The sequence below is a fragment of the Chelon labrosus genome (assembly GCF_963514085.1).
Source record: "Chelon labrosus genome assembly, chromosome: 18".
In the NCBI taxonomy this organism is placed as follows: domain Eukaryota; kingdom Metazoa; phylum Chordata; class Actinopteri; order Mugiliformes; family Mugilidae; genus Chelon; species Chelon labrosus.
In genome coordinates, this window is record NC_140351.1 from 13,580,847 (window position 1) to 13,604,581 (window position 23,735).

At 41.3% G+C, this 23,735-nt stretch overlaps 1 protein-coding gene across 1 annotated transcript; it reads right to left on the reverse strand.

Annotated features, from left to right (window-relative positions):
• Positions 1-383: 383 nt before the first annotated feature.
• On the reverse strand, positions 384-23,214 carry map3k15 (mitogen-activated protein kinase kinase kinase 15). The gene is made up of 30 exons (XM_084565729.1): positions 22,739-23,214; positions 19,665-19,804; positions 19,387-19,410; positions 19,036-19,113; positions 17,376-17,569; positions 16,118-16,286; positions 15,907-16,013; positions 15,331-15,501; positions 15,122-15,234; positions 14,623-14,782; positions 13,604-13,754; positions 13,409-13,516; positions 13,244-13,293; positions 13,000-13,095; positions 12,772-12,859; positions 12,546-12,679; positions 11,602-11,729; positions 11,127-11,257; positions 10,829-10,934; positions 9,728-9,885; positions 8,756-8,939; positions 7,942-8,116; positions 7,257-7,431; positions 5,565-5,750; positions 5,171-5,276; positions 4,632-4,872; positions 3,323-3,435; positions 2,596-2,702; positions 2,444-2,520; positions 384-2,292 (listed from the first exon to the last, which is right to left on the reverse strand). Exons 1-30 carry the CDS (start codon positions 23,055-23,057, stop codon positions 2,199-2,201), a joined length of 4,083 nt encoding a protein of 1,360 aa, XP_084421855.1. The 5' UTR covers positions 23,058-23,214; the 3' UTR covers positions 384-2,198.
• Positions 23,215-23,735: the final 521 nt, after the last annotated feature.

Here is a 23,735-nt window from a genome sequence, read left to right on the forward strand (position 1 = left end):
TGACAGGGTCATAAAAATCCCCTCATAATCTATTTTTACCCAGGGAATAGTGCACTGACAAAAGTTCCGCGATGTTTGGAATGCCAACTGCGATTAGAGACAAGAGCCAATTAAAAACGTCACTCGCCACCAAGTGGTCAGGGGTGTGAATTGAAGTCTGTCAAAATGACATATGACCTTCAGATTTTTTCCGTCACAGTCATTTGGTTAACACACATACACACACAAAAACAGTGCAAAAAGCCACAACACTTCTGTTTTCGGTTGTGTTGTGAGTATTTGCAGTGCACCTGTTCAAATGGATGAAAATGTTTTCTCAATTTGCTGTGCGTTGAGCACTCTTGGCCACCGCAGCGTTGGTTTGGTTGAATGTTGGTCTTCCTTTTATTTTGTCCCTTGTGGATGAATAAAGTTTATCTAAGTCTAAGTCTAAGTTCTTCTATTGTAGCATTCACTCACTCAAAAATTGACTGATTTGTAAACACAATAAATGTACTTTATTTAAACGATTCACGTGTGGCCTCCGCACTTTGTCTTTCCTTTAAGCCAGACTGTGACACACTACTGGCTGCAGGTATTAAAATACATTTCACTGAGCATCCTACTTTTTATTTTTTGGCATTTCGTTGTTATGCTGTATGGTAGCATTTTAATAACATACACAATCAGTACTCTGATTTGACCATGTACTCAAATCAGAGTATTGGAAAGAAGTATTTCTTCAGATCTGGATACCAGGTATCACAGTGGCTCCAGATCTGAATTTACAACCATGAACAATCAGAGACCGGCTTACAGTCCGTTGCTCATGAACAGTTAAATTCAAAAAGCTGTTAAGTGGAAAGGTAACCAGGAAGAAGGTCATATGCAGGCAGGTAAACCGGTTCAAGGCATGTGTATGGAAGAAATGGAAAGAATGCAGAATAGGCTCAAACACGTAGGCAGCGCAGAAGAAACTGGCACAGGACAACAGTGATTGATGTCTGTGTATACTAACAGGATGACAATATAATCAGTGTTCTGACGAATATCTGACCTGACCAAAAGGTGACATCAGATCAGATTGGCCAACAAATTTTAATATTTCCAGGTTTATTGTAGTTGTGAAGCACACAGAACAATACATATTAGTCGGAATAAAAAACAAATACAGATACACACACAGCAGAAGAGAATAGTTACACCTAATAAATAACATGCGTACAAATAAAAAGGCAGCTGTGATCAGCCGTCGTGATGTGATGCGTGCATGCTACAGTATCTTTACAAAACTTGAGGCTTTGGGCTGAGGTCGGTATTCAAAGTGACTCTGGGCGTTTTCAGAGGAAGGTCTGCAGGAGTTATCACTGATACTTTGCATTACAGAAAGTACAGTCGGTCAAAAGTGTAACTGGTTCCTTCTTCACTACTATTCATCACCTATAGAGTGCAACATAAGGCAAAACTCAGCTGCCAAGACGTCTGTAAATACATTCCTGTCGTGTCTGTGACCGCACTTTTTTAACAAGGAGCTGTACATATGTTAAGAATCTCAAGTCAGGAAGGTCACGGTTTATCTAAAGCAAGGGCAACTGTTGTACTTTATACATTGGACGGACCGCGACGACAGGCCGTATATTTATTCGCTTTATCTTTTTCATCTGTTTCAGAGATCTGTATAGCTTCGACTTGGATGTTTGTTTTAAAACTATCAACAAGTCTGAACACCATGGGGGTACAAAGATAAAACTGTTCCGACCAATCGATGAGCAGGAGGCAGACTTTCTGATGTGTGGTTTAAGACGTTTTGCTGCACACTTTTTCAACATTACAAACCTAAATTCTCTACCACAAACCGTTTACAATCATCTTTCAAGTGTACGGCGGTGTTTCACATTCAAAGAATCAGCAGGAGAGCACTTTAAACTCCTTCACTGTTTGCTAGGACATACTCTTCTTTCAAAATGCTCAAGCACAAACACATCGTGGCACACGTAAACACTTAAATGCACATAAAGATACACGCAGTAGTGCCTGCACTAAAGAGCTTTGGTCTGGTCAAGTCGGACTCTGCAAGGATTCAGTCAGTCCTGTACGTACGAACACAGGGACTATAAGAAGAAAAGGCACCGTGGAGACAAAGAAAGAAAGGTAGAGCTGGCCATGCAGGGCTGGTAATGTGTGGATGTGTGCGTGTTTTCTTGAGCTGTAGTCCAACGTCATGCATCGTTTTCTGAGCGCTTGTCGGCCGTCAGCCTCTCTCGCTCTCGGTGCCGCTGGATGGCACGCCAGATCCGGCAGAGGACTCCACCCCTGAGAGGAAGATGGAGGGTTGGTTCTATTTTTACTGTATTATTTTTATTTTTATTCACTCAGGACTGTTTTTTTATTGTTATTTTTTGACAGCCACTAAGAGTAGCTTGATATGGCTTTACTGCAAGAGGGCACAAAAATATGTAGGTACCGTATACGTAGACAGCGGAGGTCATCTTTGGTAACGTCGTTGAGAACGTCAGTCAGCGTGTATTCCTCCATCACGAACTAGAACACAAAACAGAAACGCTGTTAGTTCAGGAATAGAAGAACAAGTGGCTCAAAAGCCTACTGATACTCTACCTTGTCTATTGTGTCTTGGTCTGCCCCCTGCTCTTTCAGCCAGTCAGTGAGCTGCTTGTCTGGCTCATGGTCCGCTGGGATGTGAAAGATGGAGGGAGGCGAAACGTCTGAAACGAGAAGCACCTGGTTTACTTTTACTATTACAAGAATTGATCTACAAAGAGCTGATAATGACCTCATGGGTTTAGAAAGGAAAGCTTTTTGTGTGTTCCTGGATAACAACTGCACACACATACACTACTACTGAAGCTGTTACTGTAACAGTACTGGAACAAAGCCGTGAAGTTAAAAAAACAAACAAACTGGCGGATCTCCAAGAGAACACTGAGAAGAGAGCCAGGAAAACCAAAACCGTTGGCAAGCATGAGGCGCTTGATCAGATCATTTCCGAATTACTAGTGTGTTTTCTTGCCAGATGTGTTTCTAATGTGCAGGAAAAAAAGCAGCAGACACCGAAACTATCACTGCAGATTGCGACACCTTCTTCGGAGTCTTGTCTGAAGCTGGAGTTAAATTAATGGTTTGATGAAGGGGGAGGGTTGGAGGTCAGGCTACAAAACTTTGAAATACACCCATATGAGGTGAGGAATAAGGCTGCATCTGGTTTACATGAGGGAGAAATGCTTATCAAAGCGGACTTAACCTAAGGTCGTATGAATTCTGTGCACATACGGGGAGAAGGGAGAAGCATAGACGAGCCAAGTAAATAATCAATCCATCAGTTTACCTGGTGGTCTGTGTCTGACTTTGACCAGCTCCAGGTCATGTGTTCTCTGCTGAAGAGTGGCCTTCAGGACCTGCTGGTACTCCTTCTCCTTTAGCAGCAGCTCCTCCAGCAGCCTGCACCAACAGCAACGTCAGTTATGTCGGTTAATGTAGAGCCCACGGGTGTACAATGTGGACAAGCAATATGATGGTCTAACAAGAAAGCGAAGTGGAGCCGAAAGATGAACATTTTTCACTTTTTAACTTTCATTGTCTGTCACAGTCTGTGTTCGGTGTGTCTACCAACCCTCATAGTTTAAGGTTTTAATACCAGGCCTTTATGTTCTCAAGTTACCAAGAGATATGTGGAGACTGGCTCAAAAGCCAAAACGTCTATCTCCAAATCTGATGGGATCGTTTCAGTCCTAATCCTCCTCATTCCTAGCTCTTACAGAATGTTCTGAAACTCCCCTTGGGTTTTGTTTATTCTTGCCACTTCTAGTGAAGCGTGTGGTGTCATTTGCACCTCTGTCACATACCACATACCATATTTGTGAGTGTTGGCAATACAGCACTAACGTGAAAGTTGAAGTTTTGAAGGAAGTAAATGTGACGCCGGCTGTCTTGTGATAGATCGTATATTGCCTGCTGTTCTTTCTTTTGCTGTTGTTTACTTTGTCATATTTGTGTAATGGCATGTGTAAAGGTGATGTACAGTGCACTGGAAAATAATTTTGCCCTGTGGGCAATAAAGTAGAAGTAAACTAACTCTGGTCCCAGTCGGCCTGGATTTTCTTGCTGCGACGCATCAGTGCTAACCACCACACCACTGTGCCGCCAGTAGCATTAACCCGCACCAGTAAATACAAATGAAAGAGTGAGATAATCTCTTCTGGAATGTTGTTGATAATTTAAAATACAAAAGATTTTTTTTGTTTTGTCTCTGTCAGATTTCTCTTTAAAAAGTTACTGTTACCTTGTTATAAAAGATAGAAAACAAGTTCTCATTATGAGTATATTTTGGTAATTTCTTAATGTACAAATAAGTCAGGTGGTAGGGTTTTACAGCATCTCAACACCCTGTGGAATTTAGCCATGAACTGTACACATCCCCAGAGCTATGTCATTCATCACATGCTTGATTGCCGATAGTCTGGATGTGTGTCTGAGCTTGCAGGTGTTTTACCGTTTGTTTTTCAGGTGTGAGTGGAATTTGTTGATCGGAACATGGTCGCAACCGCTTTTCCGTGTCTGTTGGAAAATTCACCCCACCTAACCCGCAGCAACAGGAAAATCAAAACTAATGACAAAATAATTATTGTTTGCAGTACCTGTTGGTCTCTTGCTTGAGCCGTCCCAGCTGAGCTCCCAGTTGGTGGTGTGAGCGCTGATGCTCCTGGGAGTGGGTGGAGTTTAACGTGTTGACTGCAAGGTGGGCGGCGTCAGCTGTCGCCACGGGGTCGTCGGCGTGAGGGGCTAAAACGGGACCAAATTCCACTTCCTCCTCATCCACCTCGTCTTCCTTCTCTGCTCCTTCACACTCTGACGCCGGGCCAAAGTGGGTCTTTAGCTCTGGAGGTCAACATCATGCTTAGACTGTCTTATTTTGAGTTTTAACCGCGTGCTATAGTGTGTTGTGTTATCATATTTAACCCTCGTGCTACCTTTGGGGTCTCTGGGACCCCAAGCGAATGGACAGACAGAGAGAGATTATGCAAGAGGGTAGCACGAGGGTTATGCAGGATTTGTGCATATAATTATACAAATCATAATTTAAAGACAAAACTCTGACAACCACATTTTAGGATATGTCCACTAGATAGAGCCAAAATGCTTAGGCCAGGTTGCAGCTGTCTGATCCGTAGCCCACCTGGTATGAGGATGGTAATAGCAGCCTGCACAGCTCTGCGGATGATGTTATCCATGGCGAACATCCAGTGGGGTTTTATGTGATGATTCCTCAGAACCTTGTTCACCTGAAAACACCAGGGCAGATGTTCATACAATTTACACCCACTATAGTATGTTTAACAACATAAAAAAGAATATTTTTATTATTGTCTGATAAAACTCAACAGCAATCTGTACCTCAACAATGCCACTTTTGATTTAAGGGTTTATAAGGGAAGAGATACTCAACACTTTTTGAATACCTTTAAATACCTCTCAGTTTTGCGATAGAAACTAAATCCTTCATAGGTTCTTCCCATATTTGTACATATATAAGCACGATGGTGTGAATTTCTGCCTGTGTGCGTTCTTACAGAGTCCTGGAAGCCAAACAGCACCAGCTGAATCTGGTTGATGGAGGTGGAGTCAAAGTCGAGGTCGAGTTTGAGCTTGGAGATGGTGGCCGCCATGACGCGCCTCTCCGGGGAATGGATGAAGTCTCGAAGGATGCAGATGATCTGCTTGATGTGATCGACAGACAGCTGGAGCTCCTCACTGCCCTACACACATTTACATTTAAAAACACGCATGCATTACAGTTTTTATTAACTAATGAGCCCAAAATGTAACTCACTATCGCAATGTAAAACTTGTTGGTGATGGAGATTCATGTGCCTGAATGGGTCTGGAGATTTTGCGATTTCAGAAGATCTTGTGTGCACCCTACTGGTAGTATGGCAGACAGCAAGGCAAGCGCCTGTTCTTGTACAGTGCCGCCTTTTGACTAAACTTTTATCTCCAATCATACCGTGTTACGTCCTTGCTAAGTTGGCTTCATAGTGAACTTACTACAAGCAGAAATTATGCCCCTTAATGTGACTTTTCGTGACCATAAGTATTTGAATAATGTTAATATCACATGTTAATATGTTGATGTAATGATGTGGGCCCACTGTTGTCTGCCAGCGTCTTTTACTATGTCAATTTCGCCATTATTGTGTTTTTTCAAGTCAAATATATAGGAAAATTCTATTTACTGCTGTGTTTTTATGCTTCATTCAATTTGTTCTGTCACAGTTTTTCAAGCAGAGGTAGGCCCCAAATGCTGGACACAAAAAACAAAACAAGACCAAAACAGAAAGCGCTGCTGAGACAGCAGGTATTCCAAAAACAAAAATCAAAAAACTTTCAAAAAGACAATAATGTAACATGGGAAACGGTGGAAAACAGTATGACATGACCGGGGACAAAGGGAAAAGCATGACTATATATACACACACAAGGGCAGAGGAGACACAGGTGAGAACAATCAGGGCGGGGCAGATAATTACAAAGGTGGGAAATCACAGGACAGGAAGGTGACGAGAAACAGGTGAAACCAATCAAGACGGGGGAGACAATCACAAAGGTGGGAAGGGACACAAGACAGGAAACCGAGAACTTAACAAAATAAAACAGGAAACTGGAAAACATGAAACATGAACGAAAATCAAAACATGAACACAGGAATAAAAAAAAAACAAAAAAAAAACAGAAACATGAAATGTTCCTTCATTCTTTTAAATAAAGACAGAGTTCACAACACAGTAATGAACTATGTAAACACCTTTTTCATTAATTCATTAAGAGAACTAAATGGGGCACTACTACTCAGCCTTGCCACTTTTTATCCTAGCTAACTCTGGTGATATGAAGAGGACAGGTCAACTATGAAGCAATGCAACTAAGGCAATGACCAATTGCAAGGAGCAAGTAGTTTACTGCAAGGAAACACCGTCCATACCGATACCATACTAGCTCTATCTACATGCTAACAATATTTTTGTGTCCCGCTTGTTTTCACACTGAAACATTTGGGATAGGAAATGCTACAAGAGGGTTACCTTGGCAACAAGAGCGTGGACCCCCCACTAGAGAGATGTGTTGACATGACTGAAATGATTCATCTAATGGGGACTAGCATTTTGTCTCGTAAATACGTAAGTCCCCACACAGTGACCTTGTAACCAGTCCTAGGTCTCCACAATGTAAGTAACACAAGAACACAAACACACTGGCACACAGACCTGGATGTGGTTTTCCTTGAGGTTTGAGATAACCTTGTCCTGGTCATCATTCAGGACCTTGTACAGAATAGACCGTCTCTCACTGTCCTTCTTCAGCAGGAACAGACCGCTGTCCCTGTCCTCTGGTGAAGGGGGGACACTGCGGTCCTCCGACACCGAACCCTCATCCGGAACACTGCAACACACAAATACACACACACACACACATAGCAATATAAAAAAAGTCATCAAGTACACGAAATGATTTACAACACTGTGGCGTGCCATTCAGTTTATTTACAGATACAAGCCTCTCCTGGCTACTCTGTGTGCCCAGGAAAGTGCAGAGGCAGCATGAGTCAGCGCACCGAAACGTGCAAGTATGTGTGCACACTCATGTGTCCATGGACAAGTGATGGTGTGTGTGTGCACAGCCGCCAGGTTTGGCTTGTAAAATTATCAGACCTCATTATTTCAGAATTGTAAAAGGCAGCGGAGCACACTGTGAGCACAAGGCCACCTGCCAACCACACAAACACACTCATGCGCTCATTTCCACATTCATTCACAACTTTTCACACAATCCCGTCATTTTAATACAATAATATTTAAAACAGTATCTTTACACAGAGCATTACTTTGCATATTTTAGACACCTGAGCTCAGCCTGCGAAGATAAAGTCTCAGTATCTGTTCTCAAACACACCTCAGATAGTTGGAGTTGGTGGGTTTAAGATTCTCTGAGCCAGAGCTTTTCTTCTTCTGGAAGAAAACGTCGTGTTTGGAGTCACAGTCCGGACTCACGGATCCGTGTTCACTGCTGCTGCTGCCGGCGGCCTCACACTGCAGCTGGACTGGCAGAGAAACGTTATGGATGTAGTCTGAAAACACAGACATGTAGGAAACACTTGAAAACTTTAAATTTATCAGGTTATTTGCCATTTTACTTATACTCAAAAACAATAGATCTGGACATATAAACAATGTAGGTGCATGTGTCGGATGACATGATTTGTGATTTGACCACATTGTATTACATTTATAGATTTGTAAAGTTACAGAGAAAGTCAGCCTATCCAATGGAATAAACTATTCGAATCCGTCATCCACGTATGCTGGTCTGGTTTGGTTTATGCCCATCGTCTCAGTGTTATTTTCAGTTTTCAGTTTTCAGTGGTGTGGCAACAAGAGAGTGTTGGTTTTTAATGAAAGTAAAGATGAAAGTAAAGTCTGCAAGATGTAGCAAAAACAGTGCACATGTGATCTAGGCAAATATGAGTTCATTTAAAATTGTGTCAGGTAGTAACTAAATAAGAAACTAAATAATATTTTTCCAATTTACTTTGCTGCAAAAGCCTCTGTATATACAGTATAAACTAAATAAGGCTCAGTTACTAAAAAAGACTTAACACATTAGTCATGGTATGTTTATGCAACCTGTCCTGAAGTACCTTAGGCTCCCCTAATTCTCCTAACTACCAGATCTAGACGTTTGATTTTCCTGGTAGGTTTGGCCTAACCTGATGGTTTGAATGCGATCTTGCTCTTCTTGCCCTTGGTGTTGTGCCTGACAAAAGTGTCTCTGAGCAGGTCAGAGGCGATGGCTCTCTTGTGAGGGTCAGGCTCAAAACAGCGCAGGATGAACGACTTCGCCTCCAGCGACAAAGACTCCGGGATCTCCGGGTGGATCTTAAACATGCCCACCTGCAAAACAAAGTCAAGAGACATTCTGGTAGTTAAGTGTGGAAATAAAATTTAATTACACTGTCAGCACATGCATATGTCTACAGTCCAACAGTGAAAAGGAGCACAAATGGTAATCCATGTTTGTCCCTACGGTTTAACGTTTTTTTAGGTCAGACTGTTGTCCTCCTTCTGAAGGGTCATTATTATCAGGAACATCAAAAACTTTTCTGGGACACTATCGAGATTCTATTTTAATGTCCCTAACCACCAGAAAACATTTAAAGCTACAGTGCAGAACTTTGACTGCCCCCTTCTGGGAGGGCACAGTAATTACATTTTGAGACATATGTCTACATGTCTACAGTGTCTTCTGTCCATCAAAGGAAAACATGGTAATCCATGTATGCTTGTTTGCACCTTGTACCTAGTTTGTTTTGTCTGACTGTTGTCCTTCTTTTGAAAGTCAAGTGTCTTTATTATCTGGAACATCAAAAACTTTTCTTGGATGCCTTCTGGGTTCTATTTCAATCTTCCTGGCCACCGTAGAAAGTTTATTCATAGAGCCCAGTTTAGATTAATGACGCTTGTTTCACCACAATAGGCTCCATCACGCTACTTATTTCTGTGGACTACCACCATTGCTGTGGTGTTGTCATTACTGGTTGACGTAAAGCACAAGAAACCGATGTAAAACTCTGGTATATGGCTAAATACAGGTGAACAGAAGTTCATTTATATTATTCTAAGTCCTGCACTGTATCTTTAAGACTTCACATATCAAATAACTGGATCTCATAAATTACTACCTTAAACATGGCTGCCTGTGGTTCCCCTAGCTCATGGAAGGGGGGTTTCCCAGTGGCCATTTCAATGATGGTACATCCCAGTGACCAGATGTCTGCCGGTGCCCCGTAGCCTCGAGGGCCTTTATCAATAATTTCCGGAGCCATGTACTGCAGAGTACCTGCAAGCAGAGAGGCAGATAACACAATCTTTTCATTAAACAGATGATATTTTACAATAAATGTCAAGAACAACCAATGAGTGGCAACTAAGACACATCTATGTGTATCTATATAGAAACCCAAGTATAATCTCACTGGAAGTTTTATTCCATTCTGTTTGACTCAAATTGCAAACTGGAGCAAAATTCTACACAATACCTAATATTAAACGGAAACCAGCTAAGGACATGATACAACAATCATTTTAATCCAAAAAGTGTACATAAAAGAATTATATTTTACCGTATCGCTGAGTATTTTATTATAAATCAGAAATTCAGAGCAGATTTGGCATGTGTGGTCTGCTCTAACTGCTGAGGTTAACAGAGGAAGACAGTGAGAGCAATAGAAAGGTGAGAGCAGACTGGCGGAGAGAGCAGAGGAGAAACAAATAGCACACTCACCTGCTAATGAAAGGTAAACACCTTTCTGCCTCTGCTTGATTAGCTAATCTGATTACACACCTTGCTGACTGCTGGAGCAGGCCAGATGGCCAATGAATGTGTATGTATCTTTGTACGCGCTTGTATGTCTGAGTGTTTCCATAGAGGCTGATAGTGGCTCTTGACATTTTGAGGGTCATTTGTTATTTACACTCATGGTCTCAGATCGCAGCATTTCTATGACTCCATTTATGCAGCCCTGGCTGAATACCGTCTGTTCATGTGCGACAGATTAGGACTTGTATGTGGTCTTCCTTCTCTGTGAGCCAATACTGCAGACATCTATTTCATTTTAGAAATTAAGTTCGATGGGATCTAGAGACATTTGAAATTTTTGAGTCTGGGCTGATTTGTGTTTTGTTTGCACCCTTTTAAATTCTGTAAAATTCATAAAAATATTACTTTTTTGCAAAACAACAAAGAAACGTATTCAGGAAAAATCAAGTGAGCAAACAGTTACCTGTAAATGTTTCAGTACAGGGATTGACTCCTGCCAAACGTTTTGAGGTACCAAAGTCTGAGATCTTCAAGACGCCACTGTAGGTATTCACCAACACGTTATCACCCTAATAAAGAAATGTCCCGACATGAAAAAAGAGGTTCAGTGTTTACCCCGAAGCTGTTTTTTCATATTTAAAGCAAATCATCAATGCTCATCATCAATGGAGAGCCTCAGGGCTCTACTCTTGGTCCTGCAATATTTACACTTAACATCACCCTTCCTTCTCAGTCTAGTGTGTATGAAAGTCTTGTTGTACCTTGATGTCTCGATGGACGATCTGGTTCTCGTGCAGGTATCTGAGCCCCTCCAGGATCTGTCTGGTGTAGAAGATGATCGTCGCTTCTTTCAGAGGGCCCCATTTCGAACGCAGCAACGCAGACAGGCTTCCTGGAGAAAGGAGACAAGGAGTGTCCAAAACCTATCATGAAATGGGAAGATGACCAAGCAGTTAGAGAGACCGCCCGGCAGCCGAGAGGTCACAAGCATCGATCTCTGAAATAGACAATGTGTTCCATCATGACGTCTTATGTTGTATTTAATATAGAACATCTGTCTACTTTGCGGAAACAAAGAATTTAGGCAGATTATCTGACATATCTTGATAATGGCTCTCGACTAAGTGTCTTTTATATTATATACAACAACATTAAAACAATTGAATTGATTTTGGAGTCAACACAAAATAATTGTTTTTATACAGAGGACTCTGTCTCTGATTGATACAAACACACCTCCAGGCACTTGTTCCATGAAGATCTTGATGTATCCATTCTCAGAAACGGAGCCCAGATACTGAACAATGTTCCTGTGCTTCAGGTACTTGTGCAGAGCGATCTCTTCATGAAGTGGCTGGGAGTACCTGAAAATACACACAAAGAAAAGACAGGTTTATTTGCATTACTTTGATTGAACTATTAATGCATGTTATATAATGTAAACATGCAGTCTTAAGTTACTCTGCGGCAAAACAAATTACTGCCCATATGATCAAAAAAGCTTCCTGTATTTTTGTTTTAGTTAAATAAAACATGCTGCACAACAATAAACGTACAGCTACAAGCAGCCTTTAAAACTGGGAAGCAACTGTGATTTTTTTTAGCTCATACTACATGTTTTAACAAGCTTTCCTGGGAAGTCAGAACCAGCGACTAGCAACCATGTGGCTCCCACATTGGATGGAAACAAGAAGCCTCTGATAAAGTTTAGCTTGACAGCAAGGGAAAAGGCAACATTACTATGTATAAATTGTGCAAAACAATTAATAAAAAACTTTTGCCATTCATTTTAGCCTATTTTGTTAATTACCGTTACATTAAGACCAAAATTTTTTGAAAATAATTGTTATTTTATAGCCTAAAAGCCAGCCCAAATTGCCCTGTCTACAAGATATTCGTGGAGGAAAGTTGGTCTGAGGTCTCTACGTTGGGAAATGTGTTCCTGCAAAGATCTGCTGGGTCAATCAAGTCGTTGGATGGGCTTTATTTGACGATGGATAGAAAAGCAACAGCGGTGTAGTCATACCCTTCATCTGTGCGCTGTGAATGAATTTGTTTACAACAAAATGACTCTGATTGTGGGACTATCAAATTGCATTCAGAGCTTTTTTTCCTCTGTGGTTACTTTTTGCATTTCTGTGCATTTTCTCAGCTGTACTGAAAACAAATCAAGAACCTACCTGCTGTCTCTTTCAGGGATCTCTTTGATGGCGATTCGGACCTGGTTGCTGAGGTCCCTCCCAGCATACACCACTCCATAAGTGCCCCGCCCCAGCACCACCCTGTCTCCTGTCTCATTGGTGTCATACTCGTACTGTAGCATAAAAATACATTGAGAAAGAGCAAATATAAGTAGCTAACGTAAAATAATACACCTTAAATAATTCCCCAGAAACACACACTGACCTCCAGAGTATCTCCGTCACCTTCCCCCTCTAGCTCCACAGCATTCCCTGTACCATCAGATATCATCTCCTTCACCTTGGAGCAGAACCTGAAACACACCACCAGATACATTACACGTAATTTCAGTTCACGGCCTCCAGGTCACAATCGCACGTACAATACGAACACAGACAGACAAACACGCACACACAAACCTACACAGACACATCTACAGGTGTGTGTCCTCACCGACCGCACTGCTCCTCGGTGGAGAAGTAGATCTGGAAGTCGTCGGAGTTATCGTGGACGTAGAGGAAGCAGCAGCGCTCGTCAAACTTACTGATACTGCAGACAAACAAAAAAACTTAGTATAAATTAGGCAGTGAATTGATTTGCTCTTATTTCTGTGTTTCAGCAAAGAACTATTAATATCCACAGTTCCACAAAAATTTGTCGTTTGTTTTAATCTCTCGTCAAAAAAGTTTATCCATACCTAATGCCTTTAATAGACATTGCAGTGAAGTTCCACTCATGGATTCCTTTCTGTAATAAAAGCAAACGAAGTACAATCATTTAATTCCTCATTATTATTCACATTTTGTTTTACTGTAGTGTATATTAAACCATAATCCAGTCAATGTCTTGGCGATGCTCTCACCGTTTCAGGAGGAGAAACATGCCAGATAGAGACGTTCTTCTCTTCAGCCTCGTTGTTAATTGACACATACGAGGGCTGGTAAACCTTGGTCGGCTCCAGGATCAACACCTGCCAAAGAAACGCCGTGCGGACATGTTTTGTTGCATGCGTGTTTCAACATCTCGGGCATGTATGAGCGTGAGTGTGTGCTTGTACCGGAAACCGCAGTCTGTTGGTGGTGCCCTGCGTGGCCTCTACGATGATGTCCATCCAGAAGTCGAGCCTCTCTCGCTGGGGAGAATGTTCCACCGTCTGCTTCTTGAACCTCTGGATCAGCTGCAAGTTCTGCACCACCGACCTCAAGTACCTGGCAGACATTAAACCAGATCAAACTCAATGAAATCATTAAGCGCCATAATTAACCTGTAATTCTGTGCTGGTTATATTTGTGTTTTTGTGTCAGGATTAATAAAATAAATAGGAAAAAAAGAGTAAATGCTTACTTATTACTATGAGATAAAATTATGGATTTTCTGTATGTGATCTGGTCACTAAGCCATTGTCAGAACCTTATTTTTGTCCTCCAGTGGTTGCTTTTTAAAAAAAATGCTGAATGGGGTGGCAGAGGCTCAGTAGGTAGATATGGGTGTCCACAAACCAGAGGGTTACTGTTTTGATCAACAGTGAACCACATGCTGTAGTGTCCTTCAGCAAGAACATGAACCCTGAGTTGTTTGTGCGAATAAATGGGTAGATGTGGCATTGTACCAATAGGTCGAAAAGTGTAATAAATACATTAACCTCAGTATAATGAATGAAATGGGGAGCACTAAGACTTATCAAGTAATTACAAAATTGTAATTTCTGATTTTCAAATATCTGGGTGTTGTGTTTTCTTGTTCGCACTAAGGAAGACATTTAGTGTGGCATTTTCCAAGATGCTATGTTGATTTCTGATTCAAAAGTCATCCACTATACTGTAGAAATGGGTAGCTCAAAACTTACAACACACGTTTTGTTGGATCACAAATACATTACATGCTTACAAAATCTGAAAGTCTACATCTATTCACATACTGTATATTAAGATATTTCGTGCGGCATTTTCCATTTTCTTACAAGGTTATACTTGTAGTTATACTTACAAGGTAAAGTCTCTTTATTTCTTCTCTTTCTGGAAATTCAATAAATGTCAAAACATAACAGTTAAGATAGTTTTAATGTGAAGTATTTACCAGAGAGGCGGCTTTAGTTTGAACAGCTTCTCAGCAGCCTGTGTAGCTTTAGGGATGTCATTAGCTAGCATGCTAACGGTGAAGAACTGGCCCACGTCCCAGTAGTTATTCATTTTCTCCAATGAACCTTTGCGCCCCAGCAGACTGTTCAACCTCACACCTACAGAAATTAGATTATTTGAAGACAGAAACTGATTAAAACAGATTTGCTACTAGCTTGTTGCTGCTTTAGACACAGTACTGCACATGTGGGACTTCAAGATGCTAGTAGTTTTTAAGTTTTTGCAAAGCATCTGGCCCTGAAATCAATTAACACTGGAGCCAGAACATATCATCGTTATCAGTTTTAATCGTATGAATGAGAACAAACATTCGGACAGTCAAATGAAGCAGGTGCAGTGAATCTGAAGGCTAATTACATGCACAAATATTTAGTTTTCAAGCTGGCGCCCTGGCTCTTGAGTCCATTGAAATTAAATTAAAGGGAGTATCAGGTCACCTATTTTTCTCAGCTCAATGGAGTTCTCAAACTGCTGGCCAGCAACAATGAGGAGCACAGCTAGGTTGATACCAGAGTAAAGAGTTGGCTGTAGCTCAAACCCCTTCCTGTACCTGCAGGTGGTATGGGATACACACACATAAATAAACAGAGAGAAATAATTAGATGAATAAAAGATGCATTCATTCCTTTGTGTGTGTTCTTCTCACCACTGTATGGCGTTGTCTCTGTTTTTAGTGTCTTTGCAGTCTGAGTCGAGGAAAATGTCCTTGTAGATTCGTCCACAAAGGCAAAACATGTCCGGGGCTGGATGCTCGCAGGACTGCAACACCTGCAGCATCACTCTGAGAGCCTGCTCTCTGTCTCCAGGACTGTTCCTCCTGCACACATACAAACGTATTTTAATGTGAAATATGGGTCGCACAGTTTAACTACACAGTGGGACTACTACTAAAAACATGGAAATATGAGTAGCTAGCAAAGGTTACTCAGTGTTTTATCTCTACCATGGTGTAGTTTAACTCCCTCATTATGTAATGTCAAGGCTTAGCTGTAGCTGTATCCTCTTGGTAATTTAATTTTGGTATGTCTCCTGCTTTTGCCGTGAAGTTGTGATCATTTCGGATGCTGTTTTGATGGAAAATGTATACAATATCTGGCACAAAAATGTAATGGCAAAGAAACTGTGCATCATGGTATCAGTGAAGTTCATCTAATGCTGTAATTAATAAGTAAAAGTAATGGTAAATATAAAGCCACTGAGTTTGAATACGGCTGCTTTGCACCTGTTAAGAGCAAAGGCGTAGTGGAACTGGATCATGGGCTGGGTGGCCAGATCACAAGTCGGCAGCATCTCCAGAGTCTGCACTAGCTTCACCATAGCATCGTAGTCCTGGTGATCAGATAAAGACAAGAGATGGCATGCTAGTTCTAAACTTCACGACAATGCTAGTAGAACAACCGTAACAGCAAATGATGCTGGTGGTGTCTTCGTACCTGTATGTCTCTGTAGGAAAAAAGCAGGTTCATGACGATGTCCTGCGTTAAGACCTCTGTGTTGTCTATTCGGAGTTTGATGCGGGATAGCTCCTTGGCCAGCTCCTCTCCCTGGTACTTCTCCCTGGCCTTCCTGATGTCGTTGAGAAGGGTGTCCTTAAAGGAAGCACTGCATGTAGATGGTGAGATGAAGAAGGACAACTTCAGGGTAGCTTTTTTGTTTTGCAAAAATCCACCTAAAGCACTGCAATAAAATAGTCACTGGCGATGCACTGTGAATCAAGAAAGAGCTGGCCACATAGATTTAAAAGTATGAAAAAAATGCCACAAATCTACAAATGTTAATTAATCTTCCACAAATTAGTGTGGGCTCGATGAATTTGCAAATAATCACATGCCATTCGGAGCTTTTATTAAAGCTCATTAAATTGCTAAAATCGAGTGGGGACTTTAATTCTGAACTTAAAACTTTGACCAAACTTTACTTAATAAATTATGATGTAATGACTTTCACTATCAAAACTCTGCCTAATGCAGAAGCAGATAATCTGAAGTGAACAATAGGTTACAAGGTTATATTAGCGGTTAAAATCTCTAAATTGTACTGGGTAGGTTAATGTGTGCATTATACTAGGTAATTTATATCCACTGTTATCCTCAAGTTACTTGAAAAAAAATCTGATAAGTCCTAAGGTTCACACCAAGCTTACATCAGCTGTTTCGCGGTGTTGGGCTGTCGGTTAACCTTTGTGATGCTAGTTTTTGTGGGGTGTATGTGGAATCAGTGACCAAATGCATCAGAAAAAGAGATCGCATTGAACATTTATATACACAAATAATTTCACAGCAACATGATCATCTAGAATGAATAAACTGATTCAGGAGAGGCCGGCTCTGTATGATGGTTTATAGCTCTTCCTAGTTACATAGCTTCCTGCCTAGCTGATCTGGTTTTCCCCATTTTGAACAAGGAAATCGGGCTACTGCCCCCTGCTGGTATGGAGAGTTATTTTGTTGCACACAGGCACAGAATGAATGTGGCAGCTGACGTTGGCTATTTTTTCTTTTAACTATAAGTAGCATACAAATCAAAAGGTAAAATTTTTAATGCAGGCTTTGTGTAATAGAGAATTGTGTGGCACTTTCACTCGAGCAAATTATCTTAATATTGCCTCCACTAGAGTTAAATTGCTTAAAAGGCTCAAAATATGCTCCATTAAAGTAATGTAAGATAGACAAGTTTATGTTGCCGTCTCACCAGGATGTCACATGGATGTCCTTCAGCAGGCTGGTGAAGCGGTCCGTCAGGGGGACGCACAGCGGCCCCAGCAGGTTGTCCCAGCTGGGCTGCATGTACTCGCTAGCCCTGCGCTGGGCGTCACTTTCGCAGCACATGTACTCATGGTTAGGAGTCACTATGTAGGGGATGAAGTAGTAGTTACCGCTGGATGCCTTGAAAGAGAGGAGAAGGCTGAGTTTAATGTTAATAAAGTAGACTGCTTGAATTTGAGGTGCTTTTAAAAGTCGCATGCTAATGTAGTTGAGTGCTGTTATATATCAAGTAAGCACACATGCTGGAGACTGATGCCAGGTGTAAAAGGAGTCCAGGAAGGAGGAATTAAGAGTCATACTAAGCTGCATGTTTATCAAAGACCATCAAAGCCGATCTGCTGAAATCATAAGCTAAACGGCCAACGTGGAAAATAAAATAATAAAAATTACATTGTATTCTTTTAACATGCAGCATACAGTTGTTAAACTGCTGGTCATTCTCTTTCTTTGCATCTGCAGCACATCGTTTTAGGCGATATCTGTCATCTTATGTCGGTAATTTCATATTTTCTGTGTTTATTATTCCCATGTATTTAGCTAGAGTGATCCATCTGTTGTACTAGCAGGTCAGTTTGACCCACTCTGTGTCAAGAGACCATTAAATCCAACACATCATCTTTCCAGTCTCTCATGGGAAAAGGTCTTATCTCTCAGTTCTCACACCTCTAAAGAAAAAGACAGATGTCTCCATAATGAGATTGTATTGTTAAGTTGAAAAAAGTGTCTCTGCTCTGGTATACCAGTTACACAGATCCTAGGAAGATGCAGTGTATTTTCAGTTACCAAAACCACAGCAGTCACAGCAGCAGTCCCTTTTCAACAAAATTCTTCTAAGCTTTAAGTCTTCTTTAGGGCTGACCTATAATAACTGATGTATTAGGTCAGTTATTGCAAGTTGACAACGAGTTACTCGTCAGCAAACTTCTTCACGCATCCATCAATTTTAAATGAGTACAGTGAGACACCGAATCGACAATCGGCCATTGGCCAGTGTTGGGCAGTCGGGGTTTGTGAACCTAGCTTTGGCAGTGTATCCCTGAGAGTTATTTCCTCTCATGCTAGTCCAGACCGTATGTGCCAGCTGGCAGTAGTGTAAGCAGTTTGTACCATTGTAACTTTATGGTCCAGACACAAGCAATGTCACAATTTGCCTTTGTAGTCTGTACAACACAAATCTTATCTGGGGACAGTCCTGTCGCCCAATTTAGAGACAACTCTTTCGTCTGGTTATTTGTAAAATTTTTCCAGCTTTTCGAATACATTCTTGCTACCAAATCTTTAGCTAACTGTCTCTATCCGCTGTTTGCTGGTGAGAAGGTGTAGTGCCAGTTTCAGCCTCTGTCTATCTACAAAAATGGCACTATGAGAGTTGACAGTATTTACACTCACGTTCACAAAGCTACCAACTCTGCCATGTCTGAAACCTTCAATGGCTTTGTGAGCTGCACATTGTTAGGGGATTAAATGTGTTATTCACACAACATCCCGTGGGGAAGCCGTTGTTATTCAGCCTGACCTTGTTAGTATTACTACATCAGTCCATGAGGAAGTCTCCCAGCATGCTTTGGTGCATGCCCGGTACCTACTTTATTCCGCAGTCCAGTCCCCCTGTATTCTGGAGGCAACTGAACCCAAGGAAAACCTAACACTGGAGGACGAGCCGCCTACTCCACAAATACACACATATATACACACAAAAACAGCAAACACATTAAACATCAGCTTCTAAGAAAACCAGGAGCCTCAATTCTATTTCAGGAACCCGTGTGAGCAAGAAAGGACTGACAACGTGAAAGCATGTAGGTATGCGTTCCTGCTTGCATTGCTGCACGAGGAGACGTACAGCACTTGTCACGAATGTTACTCCAGGGATAGTAAGAAAAGAAAATCATTGTCGTACATTCATAAATCACTGTGAAACACACACATACACTTACTGTGTTTTTCTGGGCCACCATGTCCTGCAATAAGATAAAATAGAGCATGTGAGAATGTGTCTCAAGGCTGTGCAGCAGAGCCACAGAGTGTATTCTGGCCACATTACTCGTTTAAACAGCTACTGCACACACACGCACACACACACACACACACACACACACAAACACACACTGGTCTGTAAATAACTTAGTGGATCACTTTGTTCAAAGGAGGCGTGGAGGAATGGCATCTTTGAAATCTGATTACATGCACAGGACTTTCAAAAAGGCACGAGTACCTTTAGTGACTGTGCAGTGTCGGGGTCAGTGTCATGGTACAGGATGACGTTGTTGGCCATGTCGAAGCTCTCTCGAACGCCGAGGTGATAAAACAAGGAGGGCTGCCGGCACACATCGCTCATGTCCACAACAGCAATGTCTGGAACAAGGAAGTGATGGTGGAGACAACATAAAAACATGTCTCTAAGCTCATAATTTAAAAGTATAGTTTAGAGAAGTGACACGTGAACAAGGAATCCAAGTCCAAGTTGAAATTCATCTGCTATTGAGATTAGAGGGGTTTAAAAAGCGCATTTGTTTTTAGTTCATTGGGAATTCCAAGAAACAACACTCCCCTATTTTACCTGTAGCAGTGATATGATGATGTGAGTTTCTGCAAAGACTGCAAGCATGGGCAAGTGGTGCAGACATGCAGAACCACATTTTTCCGCTAAAGAAGCTTTCATCTAGACCCAGGAATTATGTACACACAGTCTAGCCAGGTACTGTACTTCCTGAAATAAAATAAAATAGCACTGGAGGTTCACAAGAAGAGTCCACAGCCTCTACAAGGCTGCCCTGAGCTGCATTTTGAGCTAAGCGCTAATATAAGCATTTATTTATGTTTTCCAGCATTCACCATCACAAGTTAACAGGTTAACAAGGAATATAATTAGTCTTGTAGGAACTGGTCTAAATGGTCTGGTGTGAACGTAAAATTTTGACCTGATAATGGAAATAGATGAAAAATCATGTGTTTACCAGAATTATTGCTAATCATCCAAAAGGGGGACACAAATATTTTATGGCGATCCATCCATTATTGAGATAATTTGCTAAAACTCATTCAGCAGCAGAAGTAAAGCCAGCATTATCAAAGTCATTACGATTCACCCTCTAGGCTTTACAGAAATTGTTGCAATCCATGAAGTCAGCGTATAAATATTTGACTGAATAAATAAACCTGTACTGCTGTGTTGGCGCTAGAGGAAATGCCAAGGCATCGCCAAATTCATCTGCATTCATACTCCGTCCTTAGACAGAAATAAAATATTTTATTGGACAAATGCAGACCATACCCAATGACTGCAAAAAGAAATTGCCAAATGTCTTCTCTGACGCCTCAAACGTCAACCTTATAATGGTGGTTTAGGAAAATCTCATCTTATCATAGTAATCAATAGCATGTGTACCTGCAAGCTATTAGCTTCTTATAGCAAACATTTACTTCCCAAACCAGTTATGGATATTTCATAGACAACATACAAACATGAATATTTTTATTCGCAGACTCATTTTTGGTGGAAACACTCAGACAGCTGCATGGGTTGAATCCTCTGAGGATAATGAATATCTGTACATAATTTCATGGAAATCCATCCTGTATCAAAACAATATGTATAACAGTAATGCATGAGATTAGCGATGTCCGAACCATTTACTTTAGGGTACTGTACTGTACTGTAACATGTCATGGCAGGAAAACCACAGATTAGTAACATCAACAATGCCTTAATTGCTCTGTGTGATAGTTTACTAAGAAACTTTAATGGTGCTTAACCAACAGTATTAATCACATCTGTGTCTCTGACAAAAGGTGCACCGTGAGAAAACAGTAGACTATTCCCATCAACTAGCTTTTCCTTTTTTTAAACTTACCACATAATATTTTTTTTTGTTTTTTGTCTCCAGACCTGCTGGAAATGTCTGTGTAACTAAGATGAATATCTCTCATCTTTGGCAGAAGAGTGGACGAAATCACAGCCTGGTATAAATAGCTGGTAAATAAAGGCTTTCCAGTGGAGCTCTGGTTACTCTGCCCTGATCACAACACATCTATAAAAGGTGTCAACTTTCCACGATGAAGACAGAATGATGAATCACTTAACTGAAAAACTAGCCAGGAAACGGGGACGACTGCTCATTCGAGGAAATAAAGGCTCTGGGGTTACACACGGCCAGATTATAATGAGTAGTATTTCTGCATGTGGTAATTTCATTATGGGTAACAGCGGTCAATTGAGTTACTAAATAAAGATGTAATTTCAAGAACTGACATTAAACATAGAGTGCTTTAGAGGACAAAGTTCATCCTTAAATCCTTTGGTAATAAATAACTGCTAACACTGAGAAGAGTAAGTTGAAGTTCAATAATAATAACAATAAAGTGTCAAATCTGAATCTTATATTATTATTATTATTATTAATATTTTGTTGGGCCTTTGAAAATTAAAGTATTTAAGAAACATGTGCCAACCCAGTGTGATCCTTTATACTGTACAATCTTTCTCATTAGATTAAAATATTGTGATTACACCCAACTTTACTTTTGGGTTAAATTAAATAGTATTTAGGTGTAGTGTCCATTAACTGTTCAAGGTTTTGTACGGACACATTTTTTTCAGATTAAATGCCTGTAGAAACTGTTAAATCCTGTTTTGACAACTTGACAAAAAAAAAATTTACCAAAAAAATTACGCTTCTATATCTTTATGTTCATAATGAGGCAGTACCAATGCACACAGACACCCCTCTCCCCCCCTCAGGATTTTTGGTTTCTTCCAGTTGAAGGGCTCTGTGGTAACCATGGTAACCGCTGAGCGCTTGCTTGAGCCCTGCAGCAGACGTTTCCTAAAAATCTTAGCTAGCCGTGTGTCGTTGACCGCAGAATGGGGAACAACTAGTCTTTGCTCGAAAACAAATGGACTTTTGCAGTTACGTAATTTGCCTAAAGTTTCAAAACTGACCAGTTTAAAGTTTACTTTAGTGTAACCGCCAAGTAAGCTAACGTTCGTGTTAGCATCTATTTTTAGCAGCTAAGCTAACGCTTTCTGAAGAGGAGGCGGGCAAAAGTTAAATAATGTTAGTAAAAACAGTACATACATGTTGAGAAGGCAAACTTTGTTTAATAAATGTTGGCCAGCTAACTTGTCCCTAAATATTTTCACTTTTATTCTTCTGTTTACGAAGAAGAACCCTAAATCATTTAAAGTTAAGATGTGCAGGACATGTTGCATTCATGTGTTGGATTTTAACCTTTTTTTTTTTTTGTTGTGAGTAATAAGTCACTGACACACTTTGAACTGTAACACACCTGCATCGTAGAAACTGTCCAGCACTGATGTTTCTCCAAAGTCCAGTCTCCCGAAGGTGACTGTGGTGAGCAGGGCGCTCTCCGAGTCGCAGGCTCTCTGCAGACACTGCAGCGCTCCGGACTCCGGGCTGCTGGCCATCACCGACTTCAGCCCGTCGTTCAGGACATACACGACTCGCAGGGAGCGCTGCTTAGCCGGTGGACAGGGGCTGGACACGTCGCCCCTCTCCCGGTCCCTGTCCCGCTCTACTAGTACGCACACCCCTGCGGAGTGCTCTCCTCCCATGTCGGCGACTTGCGCGTTCTGCCCCGGCTCCATAGCGCAAACCCCGGAAAGTGGCTCTGCTTTATTTATCCCCTACGCTGTCCGCCTCTCCCCCCTCTTTATTCTGCCTGCTCCTCCGTCTCGTCCTCCTCTCGCTCACGGGTGGCGCACCTGTCGTCGCTGGAGAGGAGCGCGTCTGAGTTTGTCCTCCCGCATCTCCGCCTCATTAACTCACATCATCGGCCGATTATCTCGCACCCATGAACCAGACTGGATCAGACTAGATCCCCGAGAGAGAGGAGGAGGAAATGTGGAGAGAGGGAGGAGAGACACATTCATCCAAAAGTTAAATTTGTTTGGCACTGGTGTAAATTTATGAACTGGGATAGCGCTACTATTGCGGGATAAAGTCAGGTCCTGGTCCAAGTACGTATGAAATATTATCACCATGTGTCTGGTTGTCTAAATATATAACCGTGTGTCCTTTTGGTCCCTTCCTCCGCCCAGCTTGCACAGCAGCCAAGTTATTCTCAGCTATGTTTTTGACAACAAAGAAAGTCAACTTCCAGACTTTCTAGCCTTGAATATATTTAAGTTGTATTGGCTGGTTTTATTCTTGTTTTTCAATACAGTCTCATAAAAGGGGGGCTTTGTAGTTTGCACATTGCAGATAATTGAGACTACATGGTATCATGGGTATGTGTGAGTACCAGGTGTTGAAACTGGACTGCA